This window comes from Pipistrellus hanaki (genome assembly GCF_964339955.1).
Source record: "Pipistrellus hanaki genome assembly, chromosome: 2".
NCBI classification, from domain to species: domain Eukaryota; kingdom Metazoa; phylum Chordata; class Mammalia; order Chiroptera; family Vespertilionidae; genus Pipistrellus; species Pipistrellus hanaki.
The window spans coordinates 181,625,290-181,645,775 of NC_140504.1; the positions used below are offsets into that span (position 1 = coordinate 181,625,290).

Genomic DNA, 20,486 nt, shown 5'->3' on the forward strand with positions numbered 1-20,486 from the left:
CTATGCTATTTTATCATCCCCAGGGCTGTGGGGTGTGTCATTCGGAGTCGGCTTCTTTTTCTCCGTGGACACTGGGGCCCGCGGAGTCTCAGAGGGGTGGGAGTGGGGAGATGCTGTGACTATAACGTGACTGTTTTTCAGGGGAACGTTGGGGCTCCAGGGCCCACGGGGCTGAAAGGAGAAAAGGTGAGGCCTGTGTTCGATGTCAGGGACACCGGGGCTTCTTAGCAGGGAGACGGGAGCCCTGGGTGGGGAGCAGAGACAATACAGACAAGACAGCAAACTGTACATTTGCAGCAAAATAAATTCATCCATGTTTTTGCAAACCGGGCTTGAAGAACTTATACCCGAAAGCCCTCATGTTCTCCCAAGAGAATTCCTTAATGTTGTATTTTTAATTTAGCGATAATATAAAGTAATAAAGTACATTCAAGATGGCCTTATACTAATATAATAAACATTTCTTTACTACTTATTTTGTGCAGGGCACTGTGCTAAGCGCTTGTACATATGTTGTTTCCTCTTCCCAAAACCTTGTAGGGTAGGGACCCCATTCTTCCCGTCTTACAGATGAGAAAATAGAGGCACAGAAAGGCCACGTAAATTAGGCCCAAAGTCACGTGGGTGTTTGTGTGCAGAGGTGGGATGGAGCTCGGGAAGTCTGTAATGTTCACCTCTCGGCTGGGTCCTCGATGTCAGTGCCCGTGCTAACGCTTGTGTTTGTGGCTGACCTGGAGACAAATCACAGCATTGAACTGACAGTGCAGCGGGACTCAAAGGAGGGGTTCCGTGGGTGTGAGGGTGTTAAGTGTGAGAAACCCTGGAATATATGTTCACACTCGGCTCTCCCAAGTAAACCTGTCGTTTCTCGAATGGAGCTTTGCCCTCCCATGTGACCGATGTTCTCTCCTTTGATCTCAGGGTGATTTTGGGGAGGCAGGGCCAGCTGGCAGTTCGGTAAGTGTACTCCGGGCGGGTGGGCAGCAGCAGCTCTGGGAAAGGACGAGGTGGGAGGTGGTGCCCGCTTCGGGGAGCTGACAGGCCTGGATGGGGCCCCCTCCTGGCTCAGGCAGATGCTGGGGACCACACGGGTGGTCCTGTTGCTTTTTTTTTTTTTTTATCACACAGGGCCCACCAGGGCCAGTGGGACCCGCAGGAATCAAAGGGGAGAAGGTGAGTATGGGGACATTCCCTGCCCAGCAGCCTGGGCAAACTTCCCAAACACACCCCTGTCCTCTCCTTCAAGCTCTCTGAGGCTCCCTAATGCCTCAGGGTCCCAGCTGACCCCTTCGCGTGACCCCTGATGACGTGGCCCCCACCCTCCTTTCTGACTTGCTTTTTCACAACCTCTCCTGAGATAGCCCTTGCCCGTGAGAGGTGCCGTGTCAGGCCTGGCTACTTTCCCCAGATTCCAGCCTGGCCTGGGGCCCCCAACCCCGAGTCCTTGCTCCCCCAACCCCGAGTCCTTGCTCCGCAGGGGGAGCCTTGCGAGCCATGTTCAGCTCCGTCCACGCCTCAGAACGGGGACGGCCGCGCGGTGGCCTTGCCGGGCCCTCCTGGAGAAAAGGGAGAGCCGGGGCCTCCGGGCTTCGGCCTGCCAGGGAAACAGGTGAGCTCCAGGGCCTGGCAGGGGGTGCAGACAGGCTGGAGGGAGGCGGGGACCTTCCTCCCCCCCCCCCCCTCCCCCAGTCTCGGCTCGCTGGGCAGTGGGGAGTAGGTGGGTCAGCCAGGCAGGAGTCCGGCTCAGGTCTTTTCTCTCAGTCTCTGCAGTATCCGAGAGCGGAGACTTGGGTCCCAGGACAGAGCATGATAGGATGTGCAGAAAGAGTACCGGCCGGGGACCAGACAGTCCTGGGTTCAAAGTCCAGGTCTGCCTTTTACGAGCTTTTAGACTTGAGCAAGTCCCTTTTGCTCTGTGCTTGTTTCCCGCACCGGGTGGTGCAAAGCCTAGGATGTGTGTGAAGCACTTTGCACACACCAGGCCTTCAGGAAATGACAGTCACCACCGCGGTGGTCATTACTGTTACTGCTTTGCCAATAACAGTAAACAATGGCAGCATGCACAATGAGCCACGCACTGCTTCAATTAGCGCATCTAATCCCACAAGGACCCTACGTAGACGCCTATGCTATTTTATCATCCCCATGTGACAGATGAGGAAACCGAGGCACAGAGGGGTTGAGTAACTTGCCCAGGGTCACCCAGGCAGGGGTCTGGCTCACGTCTTTGTCCGTAACCTATGCAGTGCCTGAGAGCAGAGACTTGGGTTGTGTTTCCTGGGTCTAGCGCAGTGACAGCCCCGGTGGGTATGTGTCCGGCATGGGTGAACGGAATGCTTTCTCCTTAGGGCAAGGCTGGAGAGCGCGGATGGAAGGGGCAGAAGGTGAGAGAGCCTCGGTGGGCATGGGTGGGCACCACCTCTTCTCAATGCCTTCTTCTCCTTCTCCTTTTCCTGATTGCCCTGTGCCCGCTTTCTACTCTCTGCCCAGCCCCAGACCCAGTGAAGGGCTCTGAGTGCCTGCAGGCCCCCAGAGAGCCCCCGCTGGGTCACCTCTGCCCTCCTTGATCCCCACTCCTTACAGGGTGACGCAGGGAATCCTGGAGATCCTGGAAGGCCAGGCACCTCGGGGCAGCCGGGACTGTCGGGAGAGCCAGGGGTTCGGGGCCCCATGGGGCCCAAAGGAGAAAAGGTCAGCCAGGCAGGGGACAGTGTGTTGCATGAACGAAAGGAGGCTGAGGGTTGTGAGGGGAAGGCTGGCCGGGCTGGGAGCCTTCTCTGATGTCAGAGCACTGGGAGGGGACACCTCGGCTCCTCCCTGTGTGATTTCCCAGGCTGAGGTGGGGGCAGTGGAGGGGCAGAGCTCTCAGAGGGATACAAGGATCCCCCGCCGCCCCGCCCCCCCATTCCCCATGCCTCCTGCCGGCCCAGCTGCCAGTCCCGGCTCACTCCTGGCTATGCCTGCCTCCGACTAGGGCGATGGCTGCACCGCCTGCCCCAGCCTGCAGGGGCCGCTGACTCACTCGGCGGGACTGCCTGGGAAGCCGGGCCCCAAAGGAGAGCCGGGCCCAGAGGGCGTGGGCCTGCCTGGGAAACCGGTGAGTTGGGGCGGCCTGCCCTCTGGTCCTTTCTTACCCGGGCTTCCCTTTCCCCCGTGGGACCCATGGGCCACCTGTGTCTTTTAGGGCCAGCCCGGCTTACAGGGAGTTCAAGGGCCGCCAGGACTGAAGGGCCTGCAGGTAGGTGTGGCTATGGGGGCCTGAGCTGCAAGTATGTGGGGGTGGGGAGACCCATGGGGGCTGGAGTGGGGGGTGGAGATGAGCTTTAGAGGAGGGGGAAGGCGGAGGAGGCTAAGGAGGTCAAGGGTAAGTGGGAACCTCAGGCCAAGGATGTCCTTCTTCCTCTTCAGGGAGAGCCTGGGCCTCCAGGAGTGGGAGTCCAGGGGCCCGAGGTACGTCATCAGCCTCACCTTTGCCTGCCTGCCACCCCTCCCCCTCACTTCTACTTGCCAGCTGTCCACTCCCATCTGCCTAGAGACCATGGCGCTCTGCCCTCCCCTAAACCTTCACGGGCACAGCTCTGGGTCAGAGTTATGCCGCAGCCTTGGCCTTGCTTCTGTCCAGGATCTTGGTTCTGACCCCCACCTCTCTGACCCTCAGGGTCTCCTTGGGGTGCTCCTCTGAGGGCTGGCAGCCAGCCCACCCAGACCAGGCCTGCCAGCGGGGCAGGCTGGCTTGCGCAGGTGTGGCCCAGTCTGCCTTTTCTGACTTGCAGGGGGAACCTGGAGCCCAGGGTCTGCCCGGCGTGCAGGTACGTCTGTCTGGAGGAGGCTGGCAGGGGAAGGGGCCGCTCCAGGACAAGGGGTGACTGGCTGTGATTCCCCCGGCAGGGGTTTCCGGGGCCTCGAGGACCGCCTGGCCCTGCTGGAGAGAAGGGGACCAAGGTGAGCTTCTGCCTCCTCGGGCACGAGGCCTGCGCTGCTCCGGGTGCCCTGGCAGTGGGCACAGGGAACGTGAGAACCGAGCGATGCCCATGACAGCAGTCCGAGACCTGGACTGGTCTCACCTGCTGGATCGCTCTGCAGCCTTTGTGCCCTCTCTTCCGCAGGGATCTCCGGGGGTAAAAGGAGCCATCGGGCCCATGGGACTCCCTGGTGCCAGTGTCTCCGGGCCTCCGGTAAGGGTCCTCTCTGTGCTCCATGCTGGGGGTGACTCTGAGACCAAGGGTGTTGCTTCTGGGAAGAGGGCACAGGGCTGACCCTGCCCACCCAGCAGCAGGGGGCATGGGAGCGGAGGGGCTCGGCTCAGCCCAGCCCAGCCTCGGAGAAGGAGGACCACACAGTTTGGGGGGGCACCTGGATAACGGCAACACTGCCCCGCCGCGGTGTGGGGGCAGTGACTGTGCCGAGGCCCGTGCTTCGCTCTGGACAAGCAGCGATTCGCTCAGCCCTCTCCCCACAGCTCCGTGAGGGAGCGGCTGTTATTGTCCCCATTTCACAGACGGGGGAACCGAAGGCCGGAGAGTGAAGAGGCAGAGCCAGGACTCGGACACAGTTCTGTCCGACTCAGAGCCCCTCCGTTAGCTCCCCCACCCCCACCTCAAGCCTCGGCGGCATTTGGGGATCATCCAAACCGGTGCTACCCATAACTCCCCGGGAGGGCGGAAACACGCCGCTCCACACCGCCAGGGGCTGCAGCCACGTGGCTGCCGAGCACTTGGAATGTAGCTGGTGTGCCTGGGGAGCTGGATTTTAATTTTCATTTCATTTCAACTCCCTTAAATGGAAACAGCCGCTGCGCCTACTGGCTGCCATGCTGGACAGCAAAGGTCTCTCTGGGCCAGCGATACTTTCAACCCTCAGAGGCTCCCTTTCCCCCGTTATTATTGTCCCACCGGAGTCCGAGGTCCTGAAAGATGTATCTACGGAACAAATTGCATCGATTAAGTTACAATAGTTGCGTTTCCTCATTTCCATTCATCCACGTCCCATATAACAGCCAGCTTCTCCTTCTCCTGAACCCAGGAATTTTGTGAGAGGATGTCGTTCTAGCCCAAATCAAAGAAATGCTCCCTTTCCGCCAGCCTGGCCGTGCCGGACTGTGGGCAAATGGTGGCACGTGTCTTGGGCTTTCAGTAATGTTGGGAACAGAGTCCTATCTGTCCTTATGGATCCCTAGAGACAGTCCACTTCCTGTGTTGGGAGGCACTTCCAGGGTGCTCTGACGCCCAGGGGGCCGGGGCCTTGCCCGCGCAGCCAGTCCGTGGTGCCCAGCAGGCCTGGCGCCTGGCGGGAGTCAGGGTCCCTCCCTGCCTGCCCCAGGGACTCCCCCACGAAAAGCAGAGGGAAAGGGGGACGCGGTCCTGGTCCTTGGGGAGCCTCTGGTTCATGCGTGAAGGTGGCAGGTCCCGCAGGAGGGCAGCCGTCGGAAGGAAGGCCGTGTGCAGGCTGACCTCCCCTGGCCCGCTTCCCTGAAGCCGAGTCTCATCCAGGAGGCTCCCCAGTCCCCACCCCACACTCACAGGCTGTGCCCAAGGCCAGTGACAGCCTCTCGGAGTTTCCAGCTCCTTGTGGGTAAAATAGAGGCTGCAATAAATCCACAGAGATGACCTTTGTGATAGAGAGAATGTGTGCCCCCACTGAGCGGAGGAATGGGATGGGGGGGGGGGGCATGGACTCCAGGCCACACAGACCTGGGTGCAGTCCTGCTGTTGGGCCTCTGATAACATTCCTTTCAGCCTCAGTTTCCTCAGCTGTGCCGCAGGTGGTACCTCCCTGCAGGGCTGGGGGTGAGGACCCCCTCAGTGTCCTCTGGGGGGCGCTGGGCCTGGCTTCTGACACTCACAGGCGCTGAGGAGATGCCCGGCTCCTCCCTCCTGCCTCTGCTCCTTGTCTCCTGCACCTCGGTCTTGTCCTCCCGGCCCTGGGCAACGGGGAGCCTGGCGCTGTCTGCTCTGAGCCCTCCCTGCGGGCAGGCCGACGGCTGGCTGCTGCCTGGCACTAACTGCTGACCCTGCACTCTCTCCCTCCAGGGGCGTGATGGGCAGCAAGGACAGACGGGACCTCCGGGAGCCAGAGGGATGCCGGTGAGTGGTACCCGAGGCAGCGGGAAGCCGCGCTGATCCTGCCTCCGCACCCTGACCGCTCACCGTCCTGTGCTTCCTCCCGCAGGGTGAAAAGGGGACTCGGGGCGAGAAGGTACATCCCATCGCTCCGGGGAACCAGCAGCCCCTCTTGTCCAGCCACTGAACCGAGCCTGTGTGCACACCACTGGCCCTGGACTGGGGATTGGGACCCCCTCTCCCCTCAGAACCTGGCCTTCTGCGCTCCCCACTTTGTCTGGTTGCTGACCCAGGGCTCAATCAGGATCCCAGGAGAGCCAGAGAGCTCCAAGACCTTGTGTCTCCCCCTCCCGCTGGGGCAGGGAGCAGCTGCCTTTTCATTTTTTTAAAAAATATATATTTTATTGATTTTTTACAGAGAGGGATAGAGAGTTAGAAACATCGATGAGAGAGAAACATTGACCTGCTGCCTCCTGTACATCTCCTACTGGGGATGTGCCTGCAACCAATGTACATGCCCTTGACCAGAATCCAACCTGGGACCTTTCAGTCCACAGACCGACGCTCTATCCACTGAGCCATACCGGTTTCGGCAGCAGCTGTCTTTTCAAATGGGCGCCATCAGAGGACAGGGCCAGGGCAGAGATGTCAGGGAGCGGGAGAGAAGGGCCCGGAGGCCAGGCTGGGCCAGCACGAGTGGGGCGGCAGCCGGGCCGAGCTGCGACTGTCCCAGAGGCGAGAGTACCCGGGCTGTGGCAGGCAACGGTGAAAGGAAAAACACAGGCGGTGCAGCAGCCGGTGCCTGCTGAGTGCTTGCCACGGGGCAGGAACGCCATGCACTCGAATCCATCCCATCCTCATCTGTATGTGGCATTATGATCCCTCCTTACAGACGAGGAGACCGGGGGTCAGAGTGGTCCAGCAGACAGTCCAGTGCACGAGGGACAGGTTCTGGGTTTAAGCCCTGGCCTCTCCATCGCGAGAGCCAGTTCCCAGGAGGCCCCCCTCTCCCCCCATCCTGGCCCTCCTCTGACAGAGGCCTGTCTTCCAGGGTGAGCCTGGGGAGTGCTCCTGTCCCCCGAGAGGAGACCACATCTTCTCCGGCATGCCGGTGAGTGGCGCCGAGAGCCCCCCCAGCCCAACACGCAAAGGCCCCACGGGGCTCCGTGCGCCCCGCAGCCGCCTCCCCACGCAGCCCTGCGCTTGGTGTGGACGTTGCCTGTAACCTGTCCCCTTCTTTTGCGACCCCCCACTCCCACCCAGGGTGCTCCGGGACTTTGGATGGGCAGCTCCTGGCAGCCGGGCCCGCAGGTGTGTGTCGCTTGTCTCCTCTGTGTCTCCTCTTGTCCGCCAGCGCCCCTCGGCTTGGCCCCCCTCCGCTCCCTGCCCCCCAGCCATGGGGCAGAGCTTCCTTCCGGGTCTGATGGCGTCTTCCCTCCCTCAGGGTCCCCCAGGTGTCCCCGGACCACCAGGCCCCCCTGGAATGCCTGGGCTGCAGGTAAACGGGGGAGAAGAGAGTGTGTCTGGGAGGCCTGGCGCACGCTCCGTGCCCGACCCCACGTGTGCGGCTCCCCTGCCCTGCACACACACACACACACACACACACACACACACACACACACGCCTGCCATCTCTCCCTCCTCTGTGCTTCTGCTCCCGGAGTGGCGTGGAGGGCATGTCCCGCTGGGAGCTAGCCCAGGCACCCTCCTGACACCCGCGCCAGGCGCGGGCCTCGCCAGCGGCCAGGAGCCCAGAATCTGGGTCAGACACACGTGTTCGCCCTGGTGCGGAGCTGCCCCTGTGCTTTGCACGCCCGCTGCCGCCCAGGGGCCGTGTTCTGTCGTGGTTGGGCTGGTGATAGGACAACGGACAAACGTGAGAGCCCTGTCCTCTGGGAGCCTGCCTTCCCGCAGGAGGCTCGGACGATGAGCAAGATGAAGGAGTAAAGCACAGTGTGTGAGAAGGGGGTCCGTGCTAGGGGAGAAATAACGCCAGGGAGTGAGGATGGAAAGCGGGAGGCGGGCAGGGAAGAGATTTGGGGGGAAGTTGAAAAGAAGGTGACATTGGAATAAAGAGGTAAAGGAAGTGAGGAACGAGCCTGTGAAGGGAGAGGATTCCTGACAGAGAGAGTGGCCGGTGCAGAGGCCCCCGGTGCGAGGAGGCCAGGGACAGTCAGGGCAGAGCAGCTGGAGTTGAGGTCCCGGCCCAGCTGAGATGAGAGGGTTCATTCCAGGGCCTGGCAGCTGACGTTGAACCCCAGCTCTGCCATGTGCTAGCTGTGTGACGCCGGGCGAGTTACTCACCCTCTCTGTCCTCCAGTCCTCCATCTGTTGAGTGGAGGTAATTACAGCATGTACCTCATGGGCTATTGTGAATGTTAAACAAGGTGATGCCCGCAAAATGTGTAGAACCAGGCCGGGCACATAGACGATGCTTAGGAGCACTCACCACCATCACAGCAACCACTGCTGCCATTTTACATCCGTCCTCTCGTTCACTGGAGCCTCACGCCGGCCCCAGCAGGAGGGGGGTGCTCTCCCTGTGTCACAGCCGGGCGCACCGAGACCCTGAGCAGGGAGGCATCTTGGCCGAGGTCACCGGCTCGGCCTGGCCTGAGCTCCCCGGTGCAGGGCACTTCCTTCTCCCCGGTGCTGCCTTTCAGACCGCCCCCCAGTGGTGTGCACACCAGGCCCCATTTGGGAGAGCTTCTGGAGGCACAGACAGTGGCTGCTGCAGGCCTGGCTCTCAGCTCCCGGGGGAAAAAAGTGATTCTCGCCTGAAGCAGAGCAGAATCACTTGGAACTTTTTATAAACTATGTACTCCCCACGATTTTGAGATTTTACACACACACACGCACACACACATTCAGTTACACATTTACCCAGTGCCCGGCTTCCTGCTTCACTCCTGCCAGGAAGCGGGAATCTGCCCGCAGGGGGCTTGCCGTCTGCCTGGAGGAGCAGGCCAGCCATTTCGAAGTGATCCGCTAACAAGCTCACGCTGCTGCAGTGTGAACCCTGGCAAGGCGGGCTGGAGAATGAGGCAGGAAAAGGGGGCTGCCAGGCCTGGTTCCGGGCACCAGGTCTTCCTCCAGCACCAGCGCCGAGGCCACGACGGGCGCCAGCCCCGTGCCAGGCAGAGCTGGGTCCTCCTCAGGCGCAGAAACAGGCTCAGAAATACACGGCACTTACCGTCCACGGCCCAGGCGTGCTTCTACCATGTCATCCGCGCCCATTTCACAGGAGCGAAAACTGAGGCACCGGGGTGGGGAGACAGCTGCTCGCGTCTGCCGTAGAACAGCAGGTGGGCGCTTTAGTTCGGGGAGGGCAGGAAAAGAAACCCACCAAAAACCAGGCGTGAGCTAATAGCTGGGGACGGAGAGAGGAGCATGGGGTGAGTCATCACTCAGGGCATAATGGGGTTTTCCCTCCCCAGGGCTGTTCTAAGTGCTTTACTCCATTCACTAAGGAGACGGCGGCGGGAGAAGGGCAGGGCTTGACGGGCGGTGGTGCAGAGAGGGAACCTGGCCTGAGGTGGGAGAAGGTGGCACGCTCTGTCGCTGGGAGCTGGGACTCGAGGGAGGCCAGCTCTCAGGGCGGCCAGGGAAGTCCCGTTTGGGGAGAGCAGCCGTGCGCTCACGTGATGCGTGTTTACCGCACGCCTCCTCCGCGCCCGGCACCGGGGACTCAAAGGGGAACACCCTCCCTGCCTCCAAGGAGTGCTCCGTACGCGGATGCTCACTGTGAGTCTGTGAGGGGAGCAGGGTTCGCTTGGCAGACATTTCACCGAGCATCCTGTGTGCCCGGGCTCTGCACCAAACTCCTTACAGCTGGGGTCTCCTTTAAGTCTCACTGTAACTAACCCGGTTTTACAGATAAGGAAACGGAGGCACAGAGATTCCCCACCCCTTACTCCCCAAAGTAACCTGCCACAGTTCCCCAGGGGGTGGGAATTGGTGCCCGGCTAGGTCTGTGCCCAGGCCCACCGGGTGGAGGACATTCTGGGAGAGTCCGTGGAGGAATGTGCCGGAATAGCCGTGGAGGGAGGAGCTGAGCCAGCCGTGCTCCTGGGAGTCTCACCTCCCTGCCTTGCTTGGCAGCTCCCGGCCCTCTCGGAATTCCTTTTTCTGGCTTTAAGATGGTAATAACACCTCGTCCAATAGGACTGTGATGATTCCGTGAGAAAGATACAGGAAAGGACTTAGCACAGAAAGAACCAATGGTTACTTGCTATACAGACGACCCTCTGCCTAATTTCTGACTTCCTGTATCATGCAGAAAAACAGACCGTCACCCCGCTGGGCCTCCTCAGCTTTCCCTACACACTGGCCTGGGGGTTTTGAGCTAAGAACACGGGCTCAGCTCTGCAGGGCGAGGGGCAGAGGCGGTGGGGGTGGTGGGAATGGCGCAGAGAGAGGAGCCCACTCACTCGTGTGTCTCCTTGGCCGCAGGGAATACCTGGGAACAACGGTTTGCCAGGACAGCCCGGGCTGACTGCGGAGCTGGTAGGTACCGGCCAGGACTCCCTGTCCAGCCGCCTCCCTGAGCCTGCCAGTGGGGGGCCCTCTTGTCTCCCTCTGGGAGAAGCCTGATTGGCACGAGGCTCTACCTGATGCCATAAGCCTCCTTCCCCTTCCCCTCCCCGCCTGAGCCCTCCTGTCTGTCTCCTGCAGGCATCCCCAGGCATTGAAAAGCACCTCCTGCAGGTAAGAGAGTAAGCTGGAGGGAGTAGGGACTGGAGGGGGTGGCAGAGGAGCTGCTGATGGGGCTGTTTGTGGGCAGTGTGTGTGTGTGTATATTTGTGTGTGTGTGTGTGTGTGTGCGCGTGTGCTCCCAGCATGTCTAAAAGGGCTCCTAGCAACCCCTAAGTCAGTACCTGCCGAATGCCTGTTAGAAGGAACCCTGAGAAGGTACCCATCTTGCGGATGCTGTTGGCAGTTCCAACCACAGAGCTGCTGCCAGTGAGGCCCTGTACCCCCCTGGTTATGCCAGGGCAGCATGCAGAGCAGAGTGGGGAGGGTGGCAGGGCCCTGGTGAGACCCTCAGGCCTGCCCGCCGAGGTTTCGTTCTGTGGTAAGCCGGGGTGGGGCCTGGAAGGAGGCTTTGGCGTCCTCCCTCCGGTCAGTCCAGAAAGAATCCAGGGCGGCGATGGGGTCCGAGAAACAGGTCTAGTGGTGCAGGGGGACTTGGGCCTGGGAGGGAGGAGAGTCTGCCCGTGCCAGGGCCTGCAGACACGGTCAAGATTACACCTGTGGGCTGTGGCTTGGTCCGGCCTCTCAAGCTGGGCAGCGGTTCCCTTGGGAACCAAGGGTGGCACAGCCCTTCCTTGCTCGGTCACCTCTGGAGACGAGACCTGAGCTCAGCATCCTCAGGGGTCCCTCCCAAGCTTTGGCCAGCAGAGTGCGCTGTCCTGGCCACCCCCTCCCAGCACTGCACATCCCAGTACCCCACCGGGATACTGGGGCGAGGGAGAGACTGCCCCATCGGCTCTAGCAGAGATGTCTCCGGAAGCAGCCTGCGGCCAGGGCAACCTCCCGGCACAGTTATGCCGTGGATCGGAGCTGGGTGGCGGCGGTGAAACTGCAGCTTCTCCCCCGGGCTCCCGGCACCCAAATCCTGCCCCTGGGCACGTGGCTGTGCAACTCACGCAGGTTTACCGTTTCTCTGTGTAACATTTCATCCGGTGGTGTCTCAGCCAAGTGCTCTTCAGGGGGCGCTAAGCAGCTGGCTGGAGAGGAGTCAGGTGGCACCCAGGGTGCTGATCTGGAGTCCCCACCACACGCACAGCCCAGAGGAAGCCTGGGCCTTGGCCCGAGCACCAGCTCTGGCCTCAGACAGACCCGGGCTTCGTCCAGGCTCCCCGCTCCCGGCCCCCCCATGCCCCGCCCCCGCCGTGGACACCTCACACTGCCCCTCCGATGTCAGCTTCCTTATCTCCGCGTGCGTGTAGGATGACCTGCCTCGCGGTGCTGCCGGGCCGGAGTGAGATAACGAACGCGCAGGCCCATTACGGTGACTGGGTGCTGAGTAAATGACAGCCGTCGCCATGGGCTTTGCAGGGCAGTGAAGGTGGAGCAGGGGCTCTGCCTAGGGGGTCCACGGACACCCCACCAGGCCATGCGTGGCCTCCAGGCCCCCAGGCCTCTGAGACTGGAGCCCCCTTTTCACGAGTGAGTTTAATTTGATTTGTAGCTTCCGTCAAACTCCCAGGGGGCCTTGTGACCCATAGAGGTCCAAGGCCGGGGGAGAGGACTGGCAGGCCCAGCGAACCGGGAGTCTGACAGCTGGGATCTGCCGTGGACGGAGGGCGGGCCCCACCCCAAGGGGTCTGCAAAGGCCTGGCTGCTCCTGCAGCTGCTCCCCTCGCTCCTGAAGAAGCTGTTTGGAACCAGCCTTTGCAGCCCAGGTCCTCGCGGCGTGCCCTCATGGCGGGCAAGGGGTGCAGGAACGGCCGGGGCAGATGGCGCCTCTGTGGGCCCCTCTGCCTCCCCCCCACGCCTGTCCGGAAAGCGGCTTTGGCGGGGATTGAGATGGAGTCCCCTGAGGATGGAGCAGAACTGCCGTGGGGCTGTGGCTGGGAAGTGTGGGCGGAGGACGGCCTGCCAGGCACTTCCTGGCCGGCTCAGACCCCTGCCCGCCCTCTCCTCTCCCTCCTAGAGCATCTGTGGGGACTGTGCCCAGGGGCAGAAGGCCCGCCCGGCGCCCCTCCTGCAGAAAGGCGAGAAGGGAGACCAGGGCATCCCGGGCGTGCCAGGCTTTGACAACTGTGCCCGGGTAGGAGGCTGGGCCCGGGGCGGCCTGGGTGCAGGGAGGGCTCCCCGTGGCCTCGCCTGACGGAGCCCCTCTGCCCCCCACAGTGCTTCGCGGAGCGGGAGCGCCCCAGAGCGGAGGAGGCCCGGGTGAGTGGGTGGCCCTCGCCCTCCCCTCACCCCCCGCCCCGAGCCCCACCGGGAGCAACGCAGCGACTGCTCACCCCACCATCTCCGCCCCCTGCAGGGAGACAACAGCGAGGGAGACCCGGGCTGTGCGGGGAGCCCTGGCCTGCCCGGCCCTCCGGGGCTGCCGGGCCAGCGAGGAGAAGAGGTGAGGCCAGGGCCTGGGCCCCCGCCCGCGCGGTGGCCCTCAGCTCCCGAGGGCGGTTCCACTCCGGCCGCTGTCTTCTGGGGCCCCCAGGGGCCCCCCTGTCTCCTGGGGCCTTCGGTCAGCTGGCGCCCCCATGGCCTGTCTCCTCAGCTCTCCTCACACACCGGCCTCCTCCCTGCTCACGATCCACGTGACACTCCCCCTCCCCGCCTGCCTGCTGCTTTGCTGTTGTTATTAATCCTCACCTGAGGACATATTTTTCTTTGATTTTTTTTTTTTTTAGAGAGAGTGGAACGGAGGGAGGGAGGGAGTTAGAGAAACACCATGTGAGAGGCACATTGATTGGTTGCTTCCACACATGCCCCGACCAGGGCCGGGAATCAAGCCTGGGCCCCCAGGTACATGTCCTTGACGAGGAATAGAATCTGTGACCCTGCTGTGATCTGGCCAATGCTCTAACCACCGAGCCACAGTGGCCGGGGCCCTAGCTGCTTCTGTCTCACCGCACGCATCCCTCTCTGACATGCTGTGTATTTCTTTCATTTAAGAACATCCCATGCAGAAACCGGTTTGGCTCAGTGGATAGAGCATCGGCCTGCGAACTGAAAGGTCCCAGGTTCAATTCTGGTCAAGGGCCTGTACCTTGGTTGCGGGCACATCCCCAGTAGGGGGTGTGTAAGAGGCAGCTGGTCGATGATTCTCTCTCATCGATGTTTCTAACTCTATCCCTCTCTCTTCCTCTCTGTAAAAAATCAATAAAATATATTTAAAAAAAAAAAAGAACATTCCACAGGTATCTACTGAGCACCAACTAGTGACAGCCCCTGTGGGCGGCGTATTTATCACCGCCCACCTCGCCCCCCGGGGTGCAGGCGCCACCGGGCTCAGGTTTCTGTAGGTTGTTTATTGCCGTGCCCCCTGGCACCCAGGCGAATGCCTGCTCCATAGTAGCTGCTCAGTAAATGCTTGTTGGGTGATGGGATGAACTGAATGAAAAGTTTACCATCGGCTGGGACCCTGCGGGGCCCGGGCCTCGGTATCCATGTCTCTTGGCTTCCTTTGCAGGGTCCGCCCGGCGTGAGGGGCTCCCCGGGCCCTCCCGGCCCCGTTGTGAGTATCCGCGGTCTCTTGTCTGGTGGACGAGCTCTCAGAGGGGTCCCCGTGCTCGGACACCATTCCGCTGCCCGGGCTCCGGGAAGCGGGGCGGGGCAGACAGAGGGCACCTCCACGGCCTGCTCCTGGCTCTTGCCGGAGCACCTGTGGGGACTGGGGGCTCCCACCCCAAACCCCGGGGCACGGGCCTGCCGAGCCCGCGGTCCCGCTCAGAGGAGGCCTTCCGGGCGCGTCTGTGTTTCCCCGTCCCTGACCCGCTGTGTCTGGCACAAGGGACCCGGGCTGCACGGGGCAGGGGGCCGAGGCTTCTGGCTCCTGGTCTCGGCAGCCGGGAAAGCATGGCGGCCGGCCTAGCCCTCTCTGTGCCCCTGGGACACCAGGCCCTCCAGGGGCCAGGGGCTGCGACGGAGCTGCCCTCCACCGCTCTGCGGGGCCATCGCAGGGATGAGTCTGCAAAGAAAGGCCGGACCGGGGCCTCCTCCCTGGAGGCCGCTGTGGTGTTGATATGGCAAGGGACATAGAAATGACTAGAAAAGACTGGAAGAACTGAAAATGCTTTCGTTGGAGGAAAAAAAAAAAAAGGCTGGGAGCCTGTGGTGTCAGGTAGCAGGCGTGAGGGGCTCCACTCCAGCAAGGGGGTTCAGGGAGCCTCGGGGAGACTCGGGAAGGGCTGCTGGCTCTGGGGACTGTCTGGTGTCTCTGCCGATGGCAGAGCCGTTCCCCCTGGAGCCCGGGGCCCAGCCTTCCCGCGAGCCTCTCTCCCAGCCGCCTTTGCCATCGTCCCGTGGCCTCTCCCACGACCCTCCGCCCAGACCGCCCGGGGAGGCTGTGCTTGTGAGATGTGACCTGCCTGTTTCTCCCACCAGGGCCCCCCAGGTTTCCCTGGTGCCGTTGGCTCCCCCGGATTGCCTGTAAGAACCTAGCGCTGCTCGACCTCCCCTCCCCCCGCCAACCAGGTCTCTGTGGCTTCTGCCGTCTCCTTTGCCGTCACGCCTCCCCTCCATCCTCCGTGTTCGCCTTGTCCGCCTGCAGGCATGGTAGCTAACGACACAGGTTCCTGAGGTCCCGGCGGCTTGGACATCCTCCTAGCCCCTGCCTTCTTCCCATTTTCCCTTCTCCCACCTCTCCTGCTCCCTTCCTCTCATTGCTCCCCCTCCCACACACAACTTCCAGCTCCCTTTTCTCCCCCACAACCACACAGCACTCCCCACGAGTCCTCTGGAGCTGTTTTACCGTCTTCGCCTAAGCTGGTGCCTCTGAGGGCCTCTTGATTCCTCCCTCCTCGTCTCTGCCTCCTGCTTCTCCCACCTTTGGTGTTGACTAGAGATTTGCTGAAAGTCGTTCTTGGGGCCCTGCCAGGCACCTGGCACCGAGCCTGGCAGAGACGCCAAGGCTTTAGGGCTTCACATTGCAGGCTGGCACAGGTTTGCCGCCCTGCTGCTTGGCCAGGCTGTCCGGAGGCCCCCGGGAACCGGAAGGCGAGGGCGCCTGCCTCTTTCCCCGCCGTCCTGGAGGACACCCTCAGCTCCCTGCTCTTCCTTCCCTCTTCCTCGGCTCCAGTGCCAGTCTGCTCCGAGGCTGGACACGGGATGCCGGCCCCTCGGGTTTCTGAGTGTCGGGGGGCCCTGCCCCCCCGGTTCCCGGCCTCTTGGCCAGCTCCTTCCGCCAGGTGTCGTTAATTGCTCTGCCTTCATCGTCATCATCACGGTGTCTTTGAGTCATCGCCACCCTCGCTGCTGCTCCCTCCTGGGTCATGGACGCTAACCTCTTGTTTGTCCGACTGTGTGTTCTGGGGGTCCGGCTCCCCTCCTCCGGGCCTGGTGACGAGGGCCCGGGGAGCGGGGGACCTCCCTGGCCGCAGTTCCATCTGTCCCCACACGCCCTCGTCCCGGCCGGGCCTTGTCTGTTTCTGCTTGCTTGGGTGAAGGGGCCATCTGTCCGTCTAGCCATCTGTCTTGTGTGGTGGAAAGTTCTGGGCGCCGCCTCTGGCGGGCCTGAGGGAGACGGGGGCAGGCGCGGCCCCTGGATGGTGACGCGGTGAACGTATAAAGGGCAGAGTGGGGAGTGGGGGAGGGGCGCCCTGGCTGTGAGGGGCACTGAGGTCCCTTCCCAGCCTGGGAAGTGGCGGGGGACACTCTGGCGGGAGCCTTCCCCCGTCTCTCCCCGGGTCCCTAAAGGAAGGTGATGTTAACGGGGGCAAGGGGGGGGGCTTCGGACAGGTAAGTGTTGGGTACCTGGCGGGACGTTTTAGTGGGGGCATCACGCTAGGGACACCTCTGCAGACAGCTGCCACCACAGGGGAGGGACACGCACATCACCCTCCCAAAGGTTCACCCCAGACACCAGTGACAGCCACCTGCCTGGGAGGCACCCTCTGGGGTCACCCAACTTGGGGGGCACATCACCTGTGTTGGGGAGTATGCTTCTGAGAGGCACCGATCTGCGGGAGTTTATATCTCTGACACAGCCTTCTGGGGCACACACCGTACGGACGCCCTGCTGGGCCCTAGGGGACAGAGACAGGGTGTGGGGTGGGGGCAGGAGTTCGGGGCTGGGCGGGAGTGCCCTCCCCTGCAGTTTCTCATGATTTTTCTCTCCAAGGGTCTCCAAGGGGAGCGAGGCCTCAGGGGCCCGACGGGAGAGAAGGGGGAACTGGTAAGCTGGGGCCGCAGGGGCCTGAGGCAGATGCGGAGTCCGGGCGAGGCCGCTGGGGCCCCAGGGTGGCTGCGGTGCGGGAGACGGGAGGGCGGCTCCTGCTTCTGACGCTCTCTGCCCCTCGGCCCCGATTCCCTCGGGGTGGGGTCTTCACAGCAGCTCCCACCAGCACCCCGGGGGCTCGTCCCCCACCTCTTCCTACAGCGGGTCCCTCCGCTCCCCTCTCTGGTCCTCGGCAGCCCCCGCCCGGGCCCCTCCCAGGGCCTCAGTGGAAGTCGAGGCCTAGCGGGCCTGGCCTGGGGGAAACGGTCCCCGGGGCTGCGGGGCGGATGACTGCTGTGCGGGGCGGGTGGGTGCTGTGCGGGGCGGGTGGGTGCTGTGCGGGGCGGGTGGGTGCTGTGCGGGGCGGGTGGCTGCCGTGCGGGGCGGGTGGGTGCCGTGCGGGGCGGGTGGGTGCTGTGCGGGGCGGGTGGGTGCCGTGCGGGGTGGATGACTGCTGTGCGGGGCGGGTGGGTGCCGTGGGGGGTGGATGACTGCCGTGCGGGGCGGGTGGCTGCTGTGCGGGGTGGGTGGCTGCTGTGCGGGGCGGGTGGCTGCTGTGAGGGGCGGGTGGCTGCTGTGCGGGGCGGGTGGGTGCTGTGCGGGGCGGGTGGCTGCTGTGCGGGGTGGGTGGCTGCTGTGCGGGGCGGGTGGGTGCTGTGCGGGATGGATGACTGCTGTGCGGGGCGGGTGGGTGCCGTGTGGGGCGGGTGGCTGCTGTGTGGGGTGGGTGGCTTCTGTGCGGGGTGAATGACTGCTGTGCGGGGCAGGTGGGTGCTGTGCGGGGCAGGTGGGTGCTGTGCGGGGCGGGTGGGTGCTGTGTGGCAGCTCCGGGGTTCTGGCTCTGGCCCCCCTTCTGCCCAGGAAGGGGAGCAGAGACGTTGGGGCCGATCGTGTCTACCTCTCTTTGCAGGGACCTCCGGGGCAACCTGGCTACCCCGGTGCCATGGGCCCACCGGGCCTGCCTGTGAGTAAGGGGCCCCGGCTCGGGGGGTGCTGGAGCCTTGGGAGGTGGTCAGGGCAGAACCGGCTTGGACTGCCCTCAGCAGAGCAGACTCCTTCCTCCCCCAGCATTCCAGCCGGTGCTCTGCCGGGCCAGCCACGCACAGCCCCTGCGGGAGCCCTGGGCGGTCCCTTCTCTGCCCTTTGGGGACCCCCTGCAGCCACTGCACATCCAGGCCCAGACTCTGAGAGGCCCCTGAGAGACCGACCCGCACACGGAGATCTGCTTCCGGGGTGGGCGTTAGGTCATTGGAGGGTCAGCACGGAGCCCCCACCCCGCACAGGAGCCCCCTGGGCGGGCATGGCCCCCCTTCCCACGGAGGGCCATCACCGCTCCCTGCGTCTGAGCACCAGCTGCCGGCTCCTCCCCTCACATTAGTGCGGTGACAGCAGGCCACGGGGCTAATTCCTCTCTCTCTGCTCGCCTGTCAGGGCATCAAGGGAGAGCGAGGCTACGCTGGGCCCGCAGGAGAGAAGGGAGAATCGGTGAGTCTGAGTCGCAGCTCAGCATGGCGTGGGGGTGGGGGGCGGGAGCGAGGCTTCTGAGAGAGCTGGGCCCTGCCAGCTGCCTCCTCCACCGCCACTAGAGATTTTCCCAGAAGCCTGTGGGGGGGGGAAGGCATGACCCCTGCTTCCCTGTCCCCCGAGTCACTCCAGCTGCATCTCAAGCAGTCAGCCAGAGCTGTGAGGAGAATGCCAGCAGGATTCATGGAGCCAATGGCCGCCGGCCAGGGGGCGGGGCACCAGCAGTCAGCTGACAGGGGACCCCTCCCACCCCCATCCAGCAAAGGCGGGCTCCAGGGGCGGCCTGAGAGGCCCAGGCCTGGGATCTAGACCCAGCTCAGCCACCAGGGCGGGCCTGCCCCCACCAGCCTGGAGCCGCCCTTGCAGAGCCAGGCCTGGCTGGGTGCAGGAGCCCGCTGCTGTCGGATGAGGACTCTGAGGCTGGCGAGGTGGTGGAGGTGCTGTGGCTCCACAGGGATCCGCAGCTAGTTAGTGAGTGAGGGTGCAACCTGCATTCGAACCCGAGTTTCCCCTTCCCCCCCCTCACACACATGTCAGGGAGGCCCCGGTGGGTGCAGCCCACCGCGCTGGGCATTTATTCAATAATTCGTGGTGGGCCTGCTGGGCGCCAGGCTCTGAAGATGCTGTGGTGAATAAAACAGGCAATTCTGTCCCCTGACCTCATAGGGCTCACATTCCGGGGGGAGGGGGGTGGCAGATAGCAGAGGAATAGACAAACACATACACAGGATGAGAGGTCTGACGGAGGAAACGGGTGAGGGCCGGGCGGCGGGCAGAGCGCTGCTAACGTGGGCGGTCAGGGAGGCCTCTCTGAGGAGGCGGCCTCCGAGCTCAGCCCTGGATGAGGTGGGGGAGGGGCACACGCTTCCGTCCTGGGGAGTCCCAGAGGGAGAGGCCAGGGCTGGGAGCCGTTTAACGATCCAATGATCCGATCCGAGAGGCTGGAAGGGGCCCGGGAACAGGGCATTGTGGGTAGTGGGCACAGTGTACAAAGGCCCCGGGTGCAGACGTGCGGTGTGTGCAGGGAGCAGCGGGCTGACCGCGCAGGGCAGGAGCTGAGAAAGGGGGGTGGGGGGGGGGGTGAAGATGCGGGGTGGTGGGTGCCCGATCACAGAGGGCCTCAGGCCGGCAGGGGGGAAAAGGTGCTCCTCCTTCAGGTGGCGGAGGAGAGCCAGGCGAGGTTTTGGAGCAAGAGAGTGTCACAACCCCCGCCGGCTGGAGGAGACGACAGCCAGCCGCTGGCTGGATGGCAGTGAGCCAAGGGGGGCAGGGCTGGTCAAGAGCTAGGCCAGTAGCTCAGGCACGAGGGAAAGCCCGAACAGACCGGGGAGGAGTCCTGTGGGCTCAGAGGGCCCCCACCACATCCCCTGCCCCCTCCCCGACTGCCCACCTCCTCCAGCCAGAGGGCCTGACCTCTTTTTCCATTTTTTTAAATTAAGGTATTATATGTGTACATATCTTACCATTGCCTCCCCTCCCAGACATGCCCTCCCTCCCCAGAGTTTTTCGACCAAGTCCTTTGGGTGATCTCTTACCTCCCCCCAGATCTCCCTACCCTCCCCGCTGTAATTTGACAGTCTGTTTGTTGCTTTACTGTCTCTGTATCTTTCTTTTTTGTTCATCAGTTTATAATGTTCTTTACTATCCATAAATGAGTGAGGTCATGTGGTGTTTTTCATTCACTGACTGGCCTGACTTTGCTCCTTTGTGTCCCCAGGGCCCTCCGGGGTCTGAAGGCCTCCCAGGCCCCCCAGGCCCAGCGGTGAGTACGGGAGGAGCGGGGAGATGTGGACACGGGGATCCCGAGGCCTGGTCTGGGGGCAGGAAGACTGAGTTCCGTCTGCATGGTTCTCTGTGGTGACAGGGCCCCCGAGGAGAGCGAGGACCCCAAGGGAACTCCGGTGAGAAGGGCGACCAGGTGAGTGGCAACGAGGACCCGGCTAGCCAGCCTGACCGCGGCGGAGGGCTGGGTCCTCTCCTCGGTGGTCACCTTCACGTGCGGAGGGGTGA

General features: G+C 63.0%; 1 protein-coding gene across 6 annotated transcripts in view; it reads left to right on the top strand.

Annotated features, from left to right (window-relative positions):
• The window catches only part of COL16A1 (collagen type XVI alpha 1 chain), a 184,617-nt gene that overhangs the window by 149,683 nt on the left and 14,448 nt on the right, over positions 1-20,486 (top strand). For 4 of the 6 annotated variants that reach the window (XM_084873026.1, XM_084873027.1, XM_084873029.1 and 1 more), the window contains 29 exons: positions 142-186; positions 922-957; positions 1,129-1,173; positions 1,478-1,609; positions 2,349-2,384; positions 2,584-2,691; positions 2,975-3,097; positions 3,185-3,238; positions 3,409-3,450; positions 3,774-3,809; positions 3,889-3,942; positions 4,107-4,175; positions 6,030-6,083; positions 6,169-6,195; positions 7,111-7,170; positions 7,323-7,370; positions 7,504-7,557; positions 10,511-10,564; positions 10,733-10,765; positions 12,717-12,833; positions 12,917-12,958; positions 13,056-13,142; positions 14,208-14,252; positions 15,122-15,166; positions 16,857-16,910; positions 17,863-17,916; positions 18,384-18,437; positions 20,194-20,238; positions 20,341-20,394. In XM_084873026.1, the coding sequence (XP_084729152.1) occupies positions 142-186; positions 922-957; positions 1,129-1,173; positions 1,478-1,609; positions 2,349-2,384; positions 2,584-2,691; positions 2,975-3,097; positions 3,185-3,238; positions 3,409-3,450; positions 3,774-3,809; positions 3,889-3,942; positions 4,107-4,175; positions 6,030-6,083; positions 6,169-6,195; positions 7,111-7,170; positions 7,323-7,370; positions 7,504-7,557; positions 10,511-10,564; positions 10,733-10,765; positions 12,717-12,833; positions 12,917-12,958; positions 13,056-13,142; positions 14,208-14,252; positions 15,122-15,166; positions 16,857-16,910; positions 17,863-17,916; positions 18,384-18,437; positions 20,194-20,238; positions 20,341-20,394 (1,707 nt within the window). The remainder of the gene's footprint in view (positions 1-141; positions 187-921; positions 958-1,128; positions 1,174-1,477; positions 1,610-2,348; positions 2,385-2,583; positions 2,692-2,974; positions 3,098-3,184; positions 3,239-3,408; positions 3,451-3,773; positions 3,810-3,888; positions 3,943-4,106; positions 4,176-6,029; positions 6,084-6,168; positions 6,196-7,110; positions 7,171-7,322; positions 7,371-7,503; positions 7,558-10,510; positions 10,565-10,732; positions 10,766-12,716; positions 12,834-12,916; positions 12,959-13,055; positions 13,143-14,207; positions 14,253-15,121; positions 15,167-16,856; positions 16,911-17,862; positions 17,917-18,383; positions 18,438-20,193; positions 20,239-20,340; positions 20,395-20,486) is intronic. The other 2 variants (XM_084873030.1, XM_084873031.1) reach the window with 2 other exon arrangements.